The sequence below is a fragment of the Pristiophorus japonicus genome, chromosome 16 (assembly GCF_044704955.1).
Source record: "Pristiophorus japonicus isolate sPriJap1 chromosome 16, sPriJap1.hap1, whole genome shotgun sequence".
Lineage (NCBI taxonomy): Eukaryota > Metazoa > Chordata > Chondrichthyes > Pristiophoridae > Pristiophorus > Pristiophorus japonicus.
In genome coordinates, this window is record NC_091992.1 from 126,334,246 (window position 1) to 126,354,586 (window position 20,341).

At 46.2% G+C, this 20,341-nt stretch overlaps 1 protein-coding gene across 1 annotated transcript in view; it reads right to left on the reverse strand.

Moving 5' to 3' along the window:
* Positions 1-293: 293 nt before the first annotated feature.
* notum1a (notum, palmitoleoyl-protein carboxylesterase a) overlaps positions 294-20,341 on the reverse strand; it is a 52,244-nt gene continuing 32,196 nt past the window's right edge. Inside the window, exons 7-11 of the mRNA XM_070858233.1 lie at positions 10,233-10,424; positions 6,129-6,229; positions 5,448-5,595; positions 2,973-3,020; positions 294-632 (exon numbers count right to left, since the gene is read on the reverse strand). Of these exons, the coding sequence (XP_070714334.1) occupies positions 326-632; positions 2,973-3,020; positions 5,448-5,595; positions 6,129-6,229; positions 10,233-10,424 (796 nt within the window). The 3' untranslated portion in view covers positions 294-325. The remainder of the gene's footprint in view (positions 633-2,972; positions 3,021-5,447; positions 5,596-6,128; positions 6,230-10,232; positions 10,425-20,341) is intronic.

Consider the following 20,341-nt stretch of genomic DNA (forward strand, 5'->3'; position numbering starts at 1 on the left):
AGCAGTCCTGTTTGAACCCCGCTGCTCTGTTTTACGCTGTTAACTAAAGGGAATCCATTTGTATCTTCCTGTTCTATGACCCAATCTATGAAGACCGTCAGTCACTTAGAAAGACCTCTGGAGTCTTTCTTTCACCTGTCATTGAACAATCCAGTGCTTTCCACCACTTTGAATTTTAATTGTGTCCTTGCAGGTTCAGTTGTGAGAGGTTGTGAGGTCCCGTTGGAAAAGCCTGCCTGCTCCTCCACCGTGTGTGGACTTGATTTTTTTTTGTTTTCTTATTCTCCCTCATTCAAAGTCTCGTCAGTCCCGAGGCGCGGATATTTTAGCTCCCGCTGCTCAGCATCCCGAGTAGTTTGCTAACCTCCATGCCTTGCTGCTGGGCCATCTTCTGTATGTCGAAGCCCATGTGCATCAGGAACTGTATAACAGTCATCTCCTGACCTGTGTACTGGTCTCTGATGGTGGGACAGGTAGGGTTACAGTGTGGCCAGTGACAGCCATCAGTCAGGTGGATGGGACAGCCCTTCAGTGAATTCTTGCCGTTTTTATTGCCATCCTGGAGGCTTCGATCCCAACAGTGCAGGGCCCGGGGCAGGGAGATCCCTTTCACTTGAAGGTTCAACCAATAGCTGGAAATGAAATGTGAAAAGTAATTGTTATACTTGAAAGGAAACACTTGTACATTTCCCATCAACAACTTCAAGTGATCCTTCTAAGAACGTATGGTCATAAGAAATAAGAGCAGGAGTAGGCCATACTGCCCCTCGAGCCTGCTCCACCATTCAATAAGATCATGGCTGATCTGATCTTGGCCTCAACTCCACTTCCCTGCCCGCTCCCCATAGCCCTTGACTCCCCTACAGTTCAAGAATCTGTCTATCTCAGCCTTGAATATATTCAATGACCCAGCCTCCACAGCTCTCTGGGGCAGAGAATTCCAAAGATTCACGACCCTCTGAGAAAAGAAATTCCTCCTCATTTCCGAAACTATGCCCCCTAGTTCTAGATTCCCCCACGATGGGAAACATCCTCTCTGTATCCTTGTTATTTCCAGCATCTGACCTTTCCCTCCCATCACATTTCTATTTTATCAATGCTGAGCACACCTTTCTTGTATTCCTTACAGAAACAAATATATCATCCTCCTCACCGCATAGAATCAAGGCACAGAATGACAGTCACAGGTCATTTGGCACAACTGGTCTGTGCCGGTGTTTATGCTCCACACCAGCCTCCTCCCAAACCTACGTTATCTCACCCTATCAGCAGGATCTTCTATTCCTTTCTCCCTCATGTACTTATGCAATGGTGGTTTATTTTTGAAGATACCAGTTTAGTTATTGTGACTGTCATCATCATCATCATAGGCAGTCTCTCGAAACGAGAATGACTTGCTTCCACGCCAAAAAGGGATGAGTTCATAGGTGTTTCAATGAAGGACCGAATATTCCAGGTCCAGAACTACATCTTGAAGGGTGGAAGATGCCTGTGCGTGGATCTTTTTAACGTGTGGTGGCTGTTGCACACCAGCCACCACACAGGCTTGACAGAGCTAGGTCTTGGTCCAGTGGCAAGGATTACCCAGAGACCAGCTCTGCTGCACGGACCTAGTGCGCACACATATCGCAGTGTGGGCCGGCTTGTGTTGCCCCTGGGCCCTCGCCTCTTCTGTATTTAGCATTTGGAATGCATACCTAAAAAGATAGTGGAAAGAGATTCAATAGTAGCCTTCAAAAGGAGAAAAAATTGCAGAGCACAGAGCTGGACTAATTGGATTGCTCTTCGAAAGAGCCGGTACAGACTTGATGGGCCGAATGGACTCCTGTGCTGTACTATTCTATGATTATCTGGCTTCCCCTCGTTGTATGGTCTGTTACTCTATATCAACCTCTCCCCGGATCTCAAAATGATCAACTCCGCTCCCTCAGTCATGTCTTTTGCAATCAGCAGGTTTATAAAACTCAAACTTGATGTCCCCCTGGATCACTACTTCCAGGTTTATCTCAATTTCCCTCCGAGCATCGTCACCATTGGTGCTGTCTTGCACTATAGAGCCTGGCTTCATCCCTGTTTCTCCTTGGTTAAATACACAGTATTACACTGTTTTCAGGATGTATAAAATGTCCCATACCTCTTAAGGACTTCTTGCTTGTTCCATTTTTGCATCAGCATGAACTCAGTTGGTAGCACCCTAACATTCGAGCCAGAACATTTTTATCTGGCTCAGTGTCAAATTTATTTTTTGCCTTATAACACTCCTGTGAAGCACCTTGGGACGTTTTACTATGTTAAAGGCACTATATAAATACAAGTTGTAGTTGTTGTTGCTTTAGTCGCCTCTGTGCATTTTTCCCCTAATTTCTGCTGACTATCCACCTGTAAGTTACCTTGGGACATTCCCTTATATAAAAGGGGCTGTATTAATGGAAGTTGTTGTTAATGCAATAATGATAGACTCATTTTTAACAAAGAGATTCGATTTTATTGTTAAAAGTAGCTGAGCGAGAGAAGCAGAGGACAGGGGAGGACAGGGTACAATCGGAGCATAGGGTGTTTAAGGACAGGTTAGGGTTTGGTACATTTCAAGAGGAATTCTAAATGGAATAATGATTGAGCAAAGTTGAGGACAAGGATGGAAAGGATGGAAAGGAAAGGAAGGAAGGAAGACTGACTTGCATTTATATAGCGCCTTTCATGACCACCAGACATCCCAAAGCGCTTTACAGCCAATGAAATACTTTTGGAGTGTAGTCACGGTTGTAATGTGGGAAATGCGGCAGCCAATTTGCGCACAGCAAGCTCCCACAAACAGCAATGTGATAATGACCGGATAATCTGTTTTTATGATGTTGATTGAGGGATAAATAAAGGGCCAATATCTAGAAGCAGGATTCCGCAATTTGGATTATAAAGGAAAGGGTGCATTGGATCAAGAACCTTTTCTCTTTCGCTTCCTATTTCTATCTTACCTTTTTGTGATTACTTCATGAGACAAGCACGCAGGTGCAAAAACAGCCCTAAAACCAAAAAAAAGTATTTAAATCAATTGCATTAAAATATAAAGTTCCTGCACAATTCACATCAGCCACGCCTCAATCAAATATAGCGGTGGTTATAGCTCTCAATCAAATGCACAAGTTTACTTTAAGCGTGCCCTGATTTCTGCTGATTTCTTTTCAGTTCTCATTTAGTCTTTTTACGCAGCGAGTTGTTACGATCTGTTACGCACTGCCTGAAAGGGTGGTGGAAACAGTAATTGATAGGAACTTTCAAAAGGGGACTGGATAAATTATTGAAAGGAAACAAAATTACAGGGTTGTGGGGAAAGAGCAGGGGGGAGTGGGACTAATTGGAATAACTCTACCATAGAGTCGGCACAGGAACGATGGGCTGAATGGCCCCCTTCTATGCTGCATGATTCTATGATCATGAAAACTTTTGGGGAACGGGCTTGGATGATTTACTGAGGCTGACAGTGTAAGCTAATGTACACAAACAATTGAAATGACGAGATTGCATAAGTACGCTGGATTTTGCCTGTATTTACAGATGTGAATTGGCCTTGTTTGCCTCGGTTTCCCAGCAAAACAAATTGAGGTTGAAACGATTAACTCATTTCAAAAAGCAGCAGCATAAATATATGTTTGGGAACAGATTGCAGACTACATGGATAGGTGTAGACTTAGATCACAAGATAAAGACAGCCCAGCCTATTATAGCCCAGCTATCTAGAAATACCGAGACTTTGACATTCTAGTAGTCCCACACCACCAGCGGAAGTGCGATGGAGTGAGACCCTATCTGTTTGTTCGCAAAGAAGCCGAACCCTCTCCAAAATCATTACATAGGTCAGCCAATGAAGTATTTTTGAAGTGTGGTCACTGTTGTAGCCCTAGAACCAGGGGTCACAGTCTCAGAATAAGGGGTCGGCCATTTAGGACTGAGATGAGGAGACATTTCTTCACTCAGTGGGTGGTGAATCTCTGGAATTCTCTACCCCGGACCGCTGTGGAGGCTCAGTCGTTGAGCATATTCAAGACAAAGGTCGATAGAATTTTGGATATTAAGGGAATCGAGGGATATGGGGACAGTGCAGAAAAGTGGAGTTGAGGTAGAAGATCAGCCATGATCTTATGGCAGAGCGGGCTCGAGCGGTCGAATGGCCTACTCCTGCTCCTAAGTTTTATGTTCTTATGTCAGAGTGGCACCCACACCTCTCAGGGTATATCCCAGGCACCCACCCTGGCCTGTGCATGGAAGGTGGTGCAGTGCCCAGCCCTTCCACGACACGGCCCCGCCCTCAAGGTCCTGCCCAGGTCAAAGATAGAAGTCAAGTGAAAAAATATTTCTGCTCTTACATTAGCTCCCAATCTTCTAAATGGAGGGATCGATCACTTTTGCACCGGCAAAGTCTAGGGGATTTCCAGTGACCTCCTCAGACCTCGTGCACGTGCTCAGCTGGAGACTGTTCTGTATGGCCCTCCCGAGGGCGTGAGTGGAAGAATTCTCGGGTTAGCTCGGCAACTCCTCCAGACACGCCCCCATCGGCATGGGAGGTGGGGGTCAGGTGCAGCCCCACCCCTGCTGAACTTTAGGGCAGATGTTAAATGGGGCAGAGACCCCGGCCAGCCACCCTTCACCCTCTCTGACCCCAGGAACTTGTTTTATTTGTAGAAGCTAGCATTTATTGCCCATCCCTAATTGCCCTCGAGAAGATAGTGGTGAGCCGCCTCCTTGAACTGTTGCTGTCTTTGTATCGGTTTGTTACAACGGAATGGTTTGCGAGGCCATTTAAGAGCCAACCACATTGCTGTGGGTCTGGAGTCACATATAGGCCAGACCAGGTAAGGACGGCAGATTTTCCTTCGCTAAAGGACATTAAGTGAACCAGATGGGTTTTTATGACAATCCAGTAGTTTCATGGTCACCATTACTGACTAGCTTTTTATTCCAGATTTATTTAATTAACTGAAATTAAATTCCCCAGCTGCCCTGATGGGATTTGAACTCACGTTTCTGGATCATTCGCCCTGGCCTCTGGATCACTGGTCCAGTAACATAACCACTACACTACCATACCATACTTGAGACTCTTAGTTTCTTCATCACAGCAGTCAACTGTCTGTGGGTTGAATAGGGAAGATATGGCGATGGATAGATAGTTTGGAGCTTTCCCACCTATGAGGCGGACATTTTGGTGGATTTTTTCAATCTCCCTACACGCAGCAACGTAAATAAAGAGGAGCCCCGCCCCCAGCTCCTCCTCGCCCCAGGTGACCCACCGCCAGTCAAGCGTGGCATGCCCCTTGCACTTCACACATGAACTTGTTCTTAAAATAGGCGTTAACGTCTCCTAACAACAGAGGGTCAGTACCACGCAAGGAAACGTCGTAACGCCCAAGGATTCAACACGCTCACAGTGCCGCACAGCTGACAGAACTTACGGAACATCTTTCAGAGTGTTTTTCAGTTCTCTTCCCAGATTCTGAATGTAGTTCCACTGTCCTTCTTGAACAGGTTGCCCAGTGAGGTGCACGTTATCGACTGTAAGCTGTGCTTCATCGAAGAGCCACTGCACCACAAACAATGGACCTGTGGGGGGGGAAAAAACAAATGAAGTTAGGCTTCTTGGGACTTTTCTCCGCAGCCCCCTCCTTCCCCATCCCTTCGGAAACATCTCACCCTCCAGTGAAAGCTCATGGATAAATGTTGGGAAAGCTTAGAATTAAACTGGGATTTCCCAATCAAGTGCAGCAAAATTCTTAAACCAATTACTTATAAATGCACTGGGACTCCAACCACTGATTTTTTAGACTTTTCCAATATAACAGCAATTCAAATCATACAGTACAGAAGGAGGCCATTCGGCCCATCGTGCCTGTGCTGGCTCTTTAAAAGAGTGATCCAATTAGTTCCCCCCCCCCTCCCCGCTCTTTCCCCGTAGCCCTGTAATTTTTCCCCTTCGAGTATATGCCCAATTTATTTTTCAAAGTTACGCCTGAATCTGCTTCTGCCACCCTTTCGGGCAGTGCATTGCAGATCATAACAACTCGCTGCGTAAAACAAAATTCTCATTGCCCCTCTGGTGCATTTGACAATGACCTTAAATCTGTTTTTAAACTTACTTCTTAAAGTTGGATATATTTTATAACCAAAGAAACAGTTCCACTCTTCCCCTTCTCTGAACTGTTGCTTGCAACGTACAGGCACAACTCCATTCCAGTACCTGAAAGCATAAAGGATGATTTTAGTCATTTCGCACTGGTTCGTAAGCCCAACAATTCAGATCAGCCCATAGAGAGGAGACAAGGACCCCCCCCCCCTCTACTAAACCGAGGAGCCTATATGGAAATCTGCCCGACAGAACTGAGAAGCATTGCAACCCACAAGCCACGAAGCAGCCTCAGGAGTGGAATCTGAACCATATCAGACTGGTTCCCAAATGCTAATCACGGAACATAGGCTGGGGGTACACAAGCATAGAGGTGAGTTACTGCACTAACGATCCAGAGTTGTGAGTTCAAATCCCACCACGGCAGCTGGGGAATTTAAATTCGGTTAATTAAATAAATCTGGAATTAAAAAGCTCATGGCAGTAATGGTGACCGTGGGCCCCAAGTTTCAACTGATCCTTAGAACGGCGCACCTCCGAGAGGTGCGCGAGTTTCTGGAATAAAAAGCGTGCCTAATCCTTACCGCGGTATTCTCGACGTTCATCAGGCCTCCATCGGACTCAGCACAGCGCAGCAACAGCACTGGGGGGGGGGCAGGGCTATGGCTGTGCTGCGTCAACACAGCCGGCAAGGGGGCAGGGCTAGGGCCCAGCGTGTCTCTGAGTGCCGGCAGCATTGCGCATGCGCGTTGTAGCGTGTGCGCATACGCAATGGCACACAAACATTGGCAATCGGCCATCTTTAAAGATGGCCCCTAGCCCCTGGCTGAACGGCCCGAACGGATATGCGCTGCAGTAGGTGAGGTAGGAACTTTACATTTTTTATTTATTGATTTATTTTTCATTTATTATTGATAATGGTTCTTTATTGTTAAATGTGAAGTGTTTAATGTTTTGGAAAATCCTCTAACTTCCCTCCCACCCCCCCCCCACCCCCATCCCTATCTTTGGCTACCTGCGCTCATTTCTTAAGTCTACACAAGGTTTTTCTGAGCGTACAAAAGTGGACACATAAGCTGGCCTAAGTTAGTTTGGAGTAACTTTTAGCTGTCTAAACTTGCTTAAATGGGCAAAACAGGCATAAGTGGCTGGTAATGCCCCCTTATGAAAAAAAAACTGAACTAAAAAGAAACTGAACTAACTCACTGAAACTGGAGCAAGCTAAATGTGGAGAATTGTGATTTTTAAGATACTCCAAAAAAAACTAGTTGCTCCAAAAAAATAGGAGCAACTCCTGTCAAAACTTGGGCCCCATGAAACTACCGGATGTCAGGAAAACCCATCTGGTTCACTAGTGCCCTTTAGGGGAAGGAAATCTACCGCTCTTATTCCCGGGATGGCAGGACTGACATATGAGGAGCGACTGGGCCTGTATTCACTGGTGTTTAGAAGGATGAGAGGGGATCTCATAAGATTCTAACGGGACTGGACAGGTTAGATGCGGGAAGAATGTTCCCGATGATGGGGAAGTCCAGAACCAGGGGACACAGTCTTAGGATAAGGGGTAGGCCATTTAGGACTGACTTGAGGAGAAACTTCTTCACTCAGAGAGTTGTTGACCTGTGGAATTCCCTACCGCAGAGAATTGTTGATGCCAGTTCATTGGATATATTCAAGAGGGAGTTAAATATGGCCCTTACGGCTAAGGGGATCAAGGGGTACGGAGAGAAAGCAGGAAAGGGGTACTGAGGGAATGATCAGCCATGATCTTATTGAATGGTGGTGCAGGCTCGAAGGGCTGAGTGGCCTACTCCTGCACCTATTTTCTATGTTTCTATGTTTCTAACCAGTCTGGCTTATATATGACTCCAGACCCACAGCAATGTGGTTGACTCTGAAATGACCGAGTTGTACCAAAGCGTTACGACAAAGTCAGCACTGTGGGAGCACCTTCATCACACAGACTGCGGCAATTCAAGAAGGCAGCTCTCCACCTCCTTTTCAAGGGCGATTAGGGATGGGCAATAAATGCCGGCCTTGACAGCAACACCCACATCCCAATAAATAAAAAGGCCATTCAGCTCCTCGAGCTTCTTCTACCAGGGCTGAATGTATCCTAACTCCATTTACCTGCTGTAGTTCCATATCCCTTAATACCCTTGTTCCTTTCTACGTTTCATTTGATGCAACTAGCAATCGCACAATTTTTCTGTTACCTTTTCGGGTTCAAGAAAAGGCGGATGACATAAGAGATGTCACGTCTCTCATGACATGACTAAGAGCCATTGCTAACTTGTCCCTCTTCCACAATGTGAGCCAGTTTGATGTCTGTAATTCGGAAATGTGTTGGAGTCGATACAGATTTTCAAGGCAATTTGAACTGTTATGTACATGGAAGTGCACTCTAGTACAATAGCATGATGTGCTTGTGTGGCATCTTGCCTCAGTGCTGAGAATACCTTCTTGTGATTCCACCACATGATCTATCGCAGCACATGCATCTGCTGCTGTGGTTATAGTGGCCTGGAAATCCCGGCCTCCCCAGGTCCGTACGGAGTGTGTGTGCGGGGAGTGTGTGTGTGCAGGGAGCGTGTGCGTGCGCGGGGAGCGTGTGTGTGTGCAGGGAGCATGTGTGCACACGCGGTGAGTGTGTGTGCGCAGGGAGTGTGTGTGCACGCGCGGGGAGTGCGAGTGTGTGTGCGCAGGGAGTGTGTGTGCACGCGCGGGGAGTGTGTGCGTGCGCACGCGGAGTGTGTGCGTGCGCGTGCGGGGAGTGTGTGTGCGCGCTCGGGGAGTGTGTGTGCGCGCGCGGGGAGTGTGTGTGTGCGCGTGCGGAGAGTGTGTGTGCGCACATGGGGAGCGCAGAGTGTGTGTGCACACATGGGGAGTGTGTGTGCGCGCGCGGGGAGTGTGTGTGCGCACATGGGGAGTGTGTGCGTGCGGGGAGTGTGTGTGCGCGCGCGGGGAGTGTGCGCGTGCGGAGAGTGTGTGTACGGGGCGTGGGTATGGACCCGGGAAGGCATCGCAAAAGCCGGTTTTCAGCACACAATGCGCATGCGCTGAAAACCGGCTTTTCCGATCCGACAGATCCAACACATCTCGGGAACGAAGACATTTGCTTGGGCAAGGTTGCGAAATTTACCCATATCTTGCCCAGCAAATGTCCTCAAAACTCTTGCGCCTGATAAAAGCAGGCGCATAGCCTACTGTTACAGGCGTAAGAGTTTTAAAACATACAAAAATGTAATTAAATTAAATTTAAAAAACACATTTTATTGTTAAAAACCCTGCCCACTAAGGTAAGTTTATTTTTAACCCTAATTACAAAACTTTTTTAAAAATCGGAAAAATATTTTTTTTCCCCCAAGGCATTTATTAACTTTAATTTTAATTATGTGAGATGTGTTTTTTTTATTTTTTATTATGGTGTATAGTGTGTTTGGTTTTTTTCTCATTAATAGCAATGAGAATTCGTAGATATGGAGTTCCCATTGCTATTAATAAGAAAGCTGTGAAATGCTGTACCTGATTGGCTGAGCAGGCACACGTGACTGCACTTCCTCCGAGGACGGGAGCGCGCTCGGCAGCGCGGGAAGAGAAGGCCTCCCCACCGGAATCCCACGCTCCTCCCGGACCACCAGGTAAATTCATAGAAATGTTTCCGGTCGGAGGCAATTGCCCGCGGGGAAGCTTCCGACTGCAATTTCTGGGCCAGTATCTTTAGCTATAGTCCCAGAGGATAAAGCAAATTGTCACAGAAATGGAATGGTTGAAAGTCTATATTCCAGGGCCCTTTGTTCATTAAGAATGATTTAGAGATAGTAAAGAGTAATCCTCATTGGTCACAAGTGCCTGTGATAATGTATTGTAGTACACGGATGCGTTAACCTGTTGTGATTGCCCTGATTGACTGGAGACTATCAGGCCAGAAGATGCTGAAGCAGCTTGGGTCATTAGCTTGAGAACAATGTATTCACATCTGTTATCAAGCAGTTGCTGCTGTCGGCCAAGGGCAAACTGAGAAATAAATCGGCACCAAGCTGCATTTGCTAGTCAGCAGGTTCCCACACTGTACAGCAGCTCACAAAGGGGAAGCGATGATAGCAAAACGTCTCACCTTATTCCTTTCTTGATTGCTTCAGTGGGGCCGCACGATATTGTGTCGATGCAATCGGTCCTTTGGTATTGTTTGTTGTCCAAGAACCAGCCTGAATCAGCCAGACCGCGAACCTGCACTCCATGGACTCCCAACTCTTCCAGCTGTTCAGCCACTCTGTCTACATTCAGCAGGACCCCGGTCCCACCAGCACTAAACAAACAGACAACCGCTCCAGTTAATAACACTACTTGGAAAGAATTTATACAGCGCCTTTCATGACTTCAGAACGTGCAAGAGTACTTTTGGAATGTAGTCACTGTTGTAATGTGGAAAATGCGGCAGCTAATTTGCACACAGCAAGCTCCCACAAACAGCAATGCGATAATGACCAGATAATCTGTTTTTGTTATGTTGATTGAGAGTTAACTATTGGCCAGAACATCAGGGATAACTCTGCTGCTCTTCTTCGAAATAGTGCCATGGGATCTTTTACACAAACCCAAGAGAGCAGACGGGGCCTCGGTTTAACGTCTCATCAGCAAGACGGCACCTCCGACAGTGCAGCACTCCCTCAGCACTGCACTGGAGGGTCGGCCTAGATTTATGTGCTCTAGTCCCTGGAGTAGGACTTGAACCCACAACCTTCTGACTCAGAGCCGAGAGTGCTGCCCACTGAGCCACGGCTGACACTTAATGTAGGAAACACGGCGGCCAATTTGTGCACAGCAAACAGCAAAGTGATAATGACCAGATAATCTGATTTTTAAGTATTGGTTGAGTATAAATATCGGCCTGCTCTTCTCCCGAAATAATGACGTGGGATCTTTTACGTCCACCTGAGAGGGCACTCAGGGCCTCGGTTTAACGTCTCATCCGAAAGACAAAAGAGTGGCAATAATTCTTCCGAACCCAAGTTTCAAATGAGTTTGTCCTAATATAAGAACTACAAGGCTTTATTTGTTAATGTCTAGTCAACATCATTTAACACATCTTCCCCAAACAGGGAACAAGCATCCATATACTGTACTATGAACTACACATCAATTGTTCATTCTTCCATAATCACTTCTGACACTTCATAGGTACATCTATCCAGTGTACCACCAGATACCTTGCTTCCTGCGCCTGCAGTGTGGGCTGCAGGATAAGCCAATCGCAGAATTCTTCATTAACAAAGGAGGTATCATGGAGTTCCCTCCCCCAGACAGCTGTGGAGGCTGGGTCATTGAATATATTTAAAGTGGAGATAGACAGATTTTTGAATGATAAGGGAGTCAAGGGTTATGGAGAGTGAGCGGGGAAGTGGAGTTGAGGCCAAGATCAAATTAGCCATGATAGTGAATGGCAGAGCAGGCTCGAAGGGCCAAATGGAGTACCCCTGCTCCTATTTCTTATGAACATAGAATAGTACAGCACAGGAGGCCATTCGGCCCATCTTGTCTGTGCCGGCTCTTTCGAAGAGCATTCCAGTTAGTCCCATTCCCCCCGCTCTTTCCCCATATCCCTGCAATTTTTTCTACAATTATTTATCCAATTCCCTTTTGAAGGCTACAATTGAATCTGCTTCCACCGCCCTATCAGGCAGTGTTTTCCAAATCCTAGCCACTCATTATGTAAAAAATGTTTTCCTCAAGCCGCCTCTGGTTCTTTTGTACTCGTTTGAAATTCCATCCCAAATGATCGCATCCCGCAGTTGTAGAATAACATTTGTCTATTGCACTGTTGATAAAATTCCTTCCTTTTTGGCAGCCCCAGGGTCTTTCCCTGGAATGACCTGGTCAAAGTCCAAACATAGAAACATAGAAAATAGGTGCAGGAGTAGGCCATTCGGCCCTTCGAGCCTGCACCACCATTCAATATGATCATGGCTAATCATGCAACTTCAGTACCCCATTCCTGCTTTCTCTCCATACCCCTTGATCCCTTTAGCCGTAAGGGCCACATCTAACTCCCTTTTGAATATATCTAACGAACTGGCCCCAACAACTTTCTGCGGGAGAGAATTCCACAGGTTCACAATTCTCTGAGTGAAGAAGTTTCTCCTCATCTCGGTCCTAAATGGCTTACCCCTTATCCTTAGAGTGTGACCCCTGGTTCTGGACTTCTCCAACATCGGGAACATTCTTCCTGCATCGAACCTATCCAATCCCATCAGAATTTTATATGTTTCTATGAGATCCTCTCTCATTCTTCTCAATTCCAGTGAATATAAGCCTAGTCGATCAGAAATAAGCGAGGCTGAGAAACTCTAAATTTGATGTAAAGTGTATCAGTTTTGAGTTGAGCTGCATACACCCGACAGTGTATCAGACAATTCCACTCTCCTCAGCAATTTGGAGATGGTACTCCATCTGAAAAAGCTCCGATAACTATCCTGTACAGCAAATAAACAGCCCAATGCCAGGCAATCTGAACTGCTTGCAGACTGCAATCGGTGTAAAGAAAGAAAGAAAGACTTGCATTTATTTATATAGCACTTTCACGACCTCTGGTCATCTCAAAGTGCTTTACAGCCAATGAAGTACTTTTGGAGTGTAGTCACTGTTGTAATATGGCAGCCAATTTGTGCACAAGCAAACTCCCACAAACAGCAACATGATAATGACCAGGTAATCTGTTTTTGTTATGTTGATTGAGGAACAAATATTGGCCAGGACACCGGGGATAACTCCCCTGCTCTTCTTCAAAATAGTGCCATGGGATCTTTTACATCCACCTGAGAGGGCAGACAGGGCTTCAGTCTAACAAGTCATCCTCGTTCGAGGGACTGCCTATGATGATGATGATGACGACGACGAACGTCTCATCCGAAAGACGGCACCTCCGACAGTGCAGCACTCCCTCAGCATTGCACTGGCAGCGTCAGCCTAGATTTCTTTAAAGAAGGATTGTTGCCACTGTAAAGTTATGGACTATCTTCCCCCCCCCCCTCACTTTAATCGGCTTAAGTTATCCTCGACTCCGAGGGACGGCCTATGATGATGACTTTATCGGCTTGCAACAGAACGGCGTGATGCTGATACAAAGAGACCATGTGAATTGTGAAGGTGTCATATGCACTGAGCTCTTCTATGGTTTATTCCCCTCCCCAAAATATTGATCATGTCTTTTAAGTGGGTTGTACTGCAAGCTGGAATGTTAGCGGGCTGGGACGGGAAGATGGGAGGGAGGTGCCGAACAGCTTCAAACTTCATTCATTTGGTTTGTGTTTCTTTTTTTTTTAATCCACATCTGGAGACTCATGGGACCCACAAAGAGGTAATTAGGACCACATGGGCCATGAAAATTAAAGGCAACAAAGGCACACACGCTTTGAAGCGCAAACATGAAAAATGTACGCTAAGCTATGGACAAGATTGTTATCATTATTTAGGCAGCAATGCGTTATTTAAATATTGATTATGCAACAGAGGAAGAGCAGTTGGACAGCAGAACTGTAGGCAAAGGACTTGCAGCATTTTGCACTCCCTAGCTGGTTCTGCACTCCAAAATATTCATAGGCATTCAGCATTAGCATTCAGACTGAAATTTCTCCATTTATTAGATTCACATCATTTTTATCTGAAAGCAAACTATTATTATTGTAACAGTCAGTTCACTCTTCAAGGTTCTGAGTCTGAGAAAGTGATTTGTATTGAAGATTTCACCCTTCTAAAGAGCTTTAACAATGCATGAGGTCTATAATTAATATATATAGTGAATAACACTTGGCTTCTAACAAAGAAAGAAAGACTTGCATTTATATAGCACCTTTCACGAGCACCTGACATTACAATAGTGACTACACTTCAAAAGTACTTCACTGGCTGTAAAGCGCTTTGGGATGTCCTGAGGCTGTGAAAGACGCTATATAAATGCGTGGAGGCCCCTTCAGGGTGCAGCGCGAGCTGGCGCAGGAGGGCGACGGCAGCGAAGAGCGATGTCATCAAGGTGCAGGTCGGTGATTGGAGCGTGGGCAGATACAGCAGGAGCGGCGAGGTCGGGGCGAAGGAGCGGCAAGAGACTGTGGGGGGATGTGATCGGGGCCCAGGGGAGGCGTGAGTTCAGGGCCAGGGGCCCAGGGACAGCACGGGCCCAGCCCACACTGCGATATGTGTGCACACTAGGTCCGCGCAGCAGAGCTGGTCTCCAGTTAGTCTTGGGTAATCCTTGCCACTGGACCAAGACCTAGCTCTGCAACGGCCACCCCACGTTAAAACAATCCACGCACAGGCATCTTCCATCCTTCAGGATGTAGTTCGGGTTCTTCATTCGAAGCACCTGTGAACTCATCCTTTTTTGGCATGGAAGCAAGTCATCCTCGTTTCGAGGGACCGCCGATGATGATGATAAATGCAAGTCTGCCTTTCTGTCTGTCTTTCTGTCTTGTGAACTATTATTCCATATATATGTATTCATTGTATTGTTCAAGCTATTTAGACATGGGACATCTTCAATGCAAATCATTTTTCCAGACTCAGAACCTTAAAAAAAAGAGATTTGGATTTCTATAGCGCCTTTCACGACCACCGGATGTCTCAAAGCGCTTTTCTGCCAAAGAAGTACTTTTGGAGTGTCACTGTTGTAATGTGGAAAATGTTGGAAAAAATTTGTCCACTCCAATACCCGCACAAAGTGTGTTTCATAATGTTCAAAACCTCCATTGTGTGACTAAAATAATTGCACAGAACTGGATCTTGGAGCTAACAAGCCACCTCAACTAATCACACAAATTCGCTTGGATCCAGGCACTTCTCTTGACAATTTACTTGGAGCACAAGCAGGTGAAAAGCTTGTTCCTCTAGTTCAGCCCAACCTTTCGACCCATGTCCCAAACCTGTCGATGTCACTTCCACCTCTCTCCCACCTCATTAGCTTTACACCATGTTGAGTACGTCTGTTCATTTCATTATTGAAGTTATAGTGTCAGCTGTGGCTCAGTGGGCAGCACTCTCGCCTCTTGGGTCAGAATGTTGTGGGTTCAAGTCCCACTCCAGGGACTTGAGCACATAAATCTAAGCTGACCCTTGAATGCCAGTACTGAGGGAGTGCTGCACTGTCGGAGGTGTTGTCTTTCGGATAAGATATTAAACTGAGGTCCGTCTACTCTTTCAGGTGGATGTAAAAGATCCCATGGCACTATTTTCCGAAGAAGAGCAGGGGAGTTATCCCTGGTGTCCTGGCTAATATTTATCACTAAAACAACAGATTATCCGGTCATTAACACATTGCTGTTTGTGGGAGCTTGCTGTGCGCAAATTGGCTGCTGCGTTTCCCACATTACACAAGACAGTACTTCATTGGCTGTAAAGAGCTTTGAGACATCCGGTGGTTGTGAAAGGCGCTATAGAAATGGAAGTCTTTCTTTCTATTGAAGGCTTTGACTCAGCCCCATTCCCGTCACCAGCTGGCATTATGTCATAGGGCCGTACTCAGGGCCTGGACCTTTGTGCCCACATCACGCAGCCGTAACTCTTCTGACGAGAAAATGACGGCGGCGCAGCCAACGAGAGGGAGAATAAAGGCCAGCCGAGGTACATTCTCAATAATTAAGAGGAAGGACTTGAGTCCTGTAATGAAATGGATGACGACTGCTGTGCTCCAGTGCCCATATAAGAAATATCAAAACAGCTCTCCTGGCTCCTGTTCAATGTGTGTGCAGCAGCTGTTGTGGGAAGCCATTAGGTTGGAATATTCCATGCGCACATCAATCAGTCAGTGGAACGATGTCACATATTGCATGCATTCGTGGAAGTGGCATCACCAGGCCCAAGAACAGAGACTGAGGGGACATTTAATTGAGGCGTATAAAATTATGAGGGGCCTCGATGGAGTTTTCCATCAGTCTATCGACTCTGGATCAGTTCCTATGGACTGGAGGGTAGCTAATGTAACACCACTTTTTAAGAAAGGAGGGAGAGAGAAAACAGGGAACTATAGATTGGTTAGCCTGACATCAGTCGCGGGGAAAATGTTGGAATCAATTATTAAAGATGAAATAGCAGCACATTAGGAAAGGATCGGTCCAAGTCAACATGGATTTATGAAAGGGAAATCATGCTTGTCAAATCTTCTAGATTTTTTGAGGATGTAACTAGTAGAGTGGACAAAGGAGAACTAGTGGATGTGGTGTATTTGGACTTTCAAAAGGCTTCTGACAAGGTCGCACATAGGAGATTGGTGTGCAAAATTAAAGCACATGGTATTGGAGGTAATGTATTGACGTGGATAGAGAACTGGTTGGCAGACAGGAAGCAGAGAGTCGAGATAAACGGGCCCTTTTCAGAATGGCAGGCAGTGACTAGTGGGGTGCCGCAAGGCTCAGTGCTGGGACCCCAGCTATTTGCAATATACATTAATGATTTAGATGAAGGAATTGAGAGTAATAGCTCCAAGTTTGCAGATGACACTAAGCTGGGTGGCGGTGTGAGCTGTGAGGAGGATGCTAAGAGGCTGCAGGGTGACTTGGACAGGTTAGGTGAGTGGGCAAATGCATGGTAGATGCAGTATAATGTGGATAAGTGTGAGGTTATCCACTTTGGTGGCAAAAACATGAAGGCAGAATATTATCTGAATGGCGGCAGATTAGTAAAAGGGGAGGTGCAACGAGACCTGGGTGTCATGGTACATCAGTCATTGAAAGTTGGCATGCAGGTACAGCAGGCGGTGAAAAAGGCAAATGGTATGTTGACCTTCAAAGCTAGGGGCTTTGAATATAGGAGCAGGGAGGTCTTACTGCAGCTGTACAGAACCTTGGTGAGGCCTCACCTGGAATATTGTGTTCAGTTTTGGTCTCATAATCTGAGGAAGGACGTTCTTGCTATTGAGGGAGTGCAGCAAAGGTTCACCAGACTGATTCCCGGGATGGCAGGATTGACATATGAGGAGAGACTGGATCGACTGGGCCTGTATTCACTGGAGTTTAGAAGAATGAGAGGGTATCTCATAGAAACATACAAAATTCTGACAGGACTGGACAGGTTAGATGCAAGAAGAATGTTCCCGATGTTGGGGAAGTCCAGAACCAGGGGTCACAGTCTAAGGATAAGGGGTAAGCCATTTAGGACCGAGATGAGGAGAAACTTCTTCACTCAGAGAGTTGTTAACCTGTGGAATTCTCTTCTGCAGAGAGTTGTTGAGGCCAGTTCGTTAGATATATTCAAGAGGGAGTTGGATATGGCCCTTACGGCTAAAGGGATCAAGGGTTATGGAGAGAAAGCAGGAAAGGGGTACTGAGGTGAATGATCAGCCATGATCTTATTGAATGGTGGTGCAGGATCGAAGGGCTGAATGGCCTACTCCTGCACCTATTTTCGATGTTTCTATGTTTCTTAGCAGAGGGATCAATAAATTTAGATTTAAATAGATGGGTAGAAGTATTAGAGGAGAGATGAGGGGACATTTCTTCACCCAGAGGGTGGTGGGGGTCTGGAACTCACTGCCTGAAAGGGTGGTAGAGGCAGAAACCCTCATCACATTTAAAAAGTACTTGGATGTGCACCTGAAGTGCCGTAACCTACAGGGCTATGGACCAAGAGCTGAAAGGTGGGATTAGGCTGGGTAGCTCTTTTTTGACTAGCACGGACACGATGGGCCGAATGGCCTCCTTCGGTGTCATAATTTTCTATGATTCCATAAGAAACTAAACGCCTTATAGATTTTGCACTGAATTCTCAAATACGAGTCTTAAAAGCAAAATACAAATCGATGTGCTCAATCATTGATTGGTTTCACAGGAACAAAGGATTACATTCTTTTCCTTTGAAGAAATAATCAGTGTTTCTTACCGATATACAAGTATATTAAACTGTCGATAAATGAAATCAAGATGGCGCATTCATTTGCTGTTCTCCGTTTTACGGATGTGCTAATCTACATTTGTGGAGCTGCGAACATTAGTTTACAGAGCTTAGTGCAGTTGTGGGAAACCATTAGGTTGGAAATTCCGTGCACACATCAATCAGTCGGTGGAACGAGGGAGGTCACATATTGCATGCATTCGTGGGGTTTCAATGAAGACGCTCCATTTCAGAAGCTAGGGAGATTCAGTGTTGGGAGTTTTGAATTGGATGAACAAAAGTGTTCTCTTATATTTCAAAAGCTTTTTGTATCTAATTGTGTAATAGTAATAATAGTGATTACAACATGGCCATGGAAAGGGTTACCAGACTGTTAATGGCAATTCCACAAGGAAAATAAATGTAATCAGGGCCTGGGTGGCACTTTGGGTAACAGAGTATCCTTTAATCTGCGGGACCTTGCTTTGAATTCAGCCCACAATGTTGGGACATCTCTTTCCAACAGTTGTTAAAGGCCCCAAAAGAAACTGGGAGGGTGTGCCACTATAACCTTCCTGCCTTGATGTCATTTCAACTATTTTCACCAGCTTGCTGGTGTTTCCGACAGGGAATATCGCAGAAACACAGATCCTCGAGTTTCCCAGTTATATGCAGCTCCCAACGTAGAACTGAGCCACACTGACTCGATTGTAGCTTCAAGCCCTGCTCTGTGGCTAATCTCAACCAGGGAATTGGCCTTAAGTGTATGGATGCCAGATGAAGAGAGAACAGCTCTGATGCCTCTGCAGCTGAATAGTTTGCCAACACTTCCCCATTTGAATTCTCACATGAAGAACCTTCACTTGGGCAAAAATACTGAAGGGTGTAAGGTGGCTGTGGAACACGTTGGAATGAGCCAGCACCTAGAGAAGAGGAGAGGGCAAGGGGTAGGGAGGAGAGGTGAGAGAGGGTGGGGGAGGGGTGAGAGAGGGTGGGGGAGGGGTGAGAGAGGGTGGGGGAGGGGTGAGAGAGGGTGGGGGAGGGGTGAGAGAGGGTGGGGGAGGGGTGAGAGAGGGAGAGGGGGAAGAGGGAGTGGGGGAAGATGGAGTGGGGGAAGATGGAGTGGGGGAAGAGGGAGAGGGGGAAGAGGGAGAGGAGGGAGAGGGAGAGGGGGGAGGAAAGAGGAAAAGGGAGGAGAGAGGGGAGGGGGAAGAGGAAAAAGGAGAGAGGAAGGGGAGCGGAGGAGGGAGGAGAGGGGAGGAGAGATCGGCGGTGAAAAAGGAAATGAAATATGCCAAATATCCTTCAAAACTCCAAAAATTTATGAAAAAAGATGATCTATAACAAAAGCAGAAACGGAATGAGCCAGCACCTAGAGGAGGGGAGAGAAGAGAGGGGAGGGGAGGAAAAGGGAGGAGAGATGAGGGGAGGAGAGATGAGGAGAAGGGAGGGGGGGAGGAGAGAAGAGGGGAGATCTGGGGCAAAGAATTGAATGTGCTGAATTTCCCATAAAACTCCCAAAATGTGAAAAAAAGTGATTCCCTTCAACAAAAGCAGCAAGTGCTGGAAACGCTCAGCAGGTCAAGCAGCACCTGTGAAACTGTAGCAAGGGAAAGGCAGGATTAACGTTTCAGGTTGACGACCTTTCGTCAGAACCAATTTCCAGCATCTGCACTACTTTGCGTTTCACGATTATCTATAAAATAGTTCAAAGCAATAAAGTATTTATTGTCTACAGCTACAAGCTCGAGTCAGACAGAAGAGCCAACTATCAGCTGGGCAAGCTTCAGAATTGTTCCCGTAAATGACGTTCACCCATCACCAGGGTAGTGAATCCAAAGCTCTGCTTTGTTGTGTCTGCCAAAATTCCATGAAGAGCAAGTGGAGATAAAAAGAGATCAATTATTTTGCTCAAACGCTGGCACTAGCAGCGATGAGCATAGATCAAGCTGGAAGGTAATATGTCGGATAAACTGGAATCCTTTTGACATCAGACTTCAGCTCCCACTGCCCACTCACACTCCCGGCCCACGGTCAGATATCACCAGACTGATTCCCGGGATGGCGGGACTGACCTATCAAGAAAGACTGGATCAACTGGGCTTGTATTCACTGGAGTTCAGAAGAATGAGAGGGGACCTCATAGAAACATTTAAAATTCTGACAGGGTTAGACAGGTTAGATGCAGGAAGAATGTTCCCAATGTTGGGGAAGTCCAGAACCAGAGGTCACAGTCTAAGGATAAGGGGTAAGCCATTTAGGACCGAGATGCGGAGGAACTTCTTCACCCAGAGAGTGGTGAACCTGTGGAATTCTCTACCACAGAAAGTTGTTGAGGCCAATTCACTAAATATATTCAAAAAGGAGTTA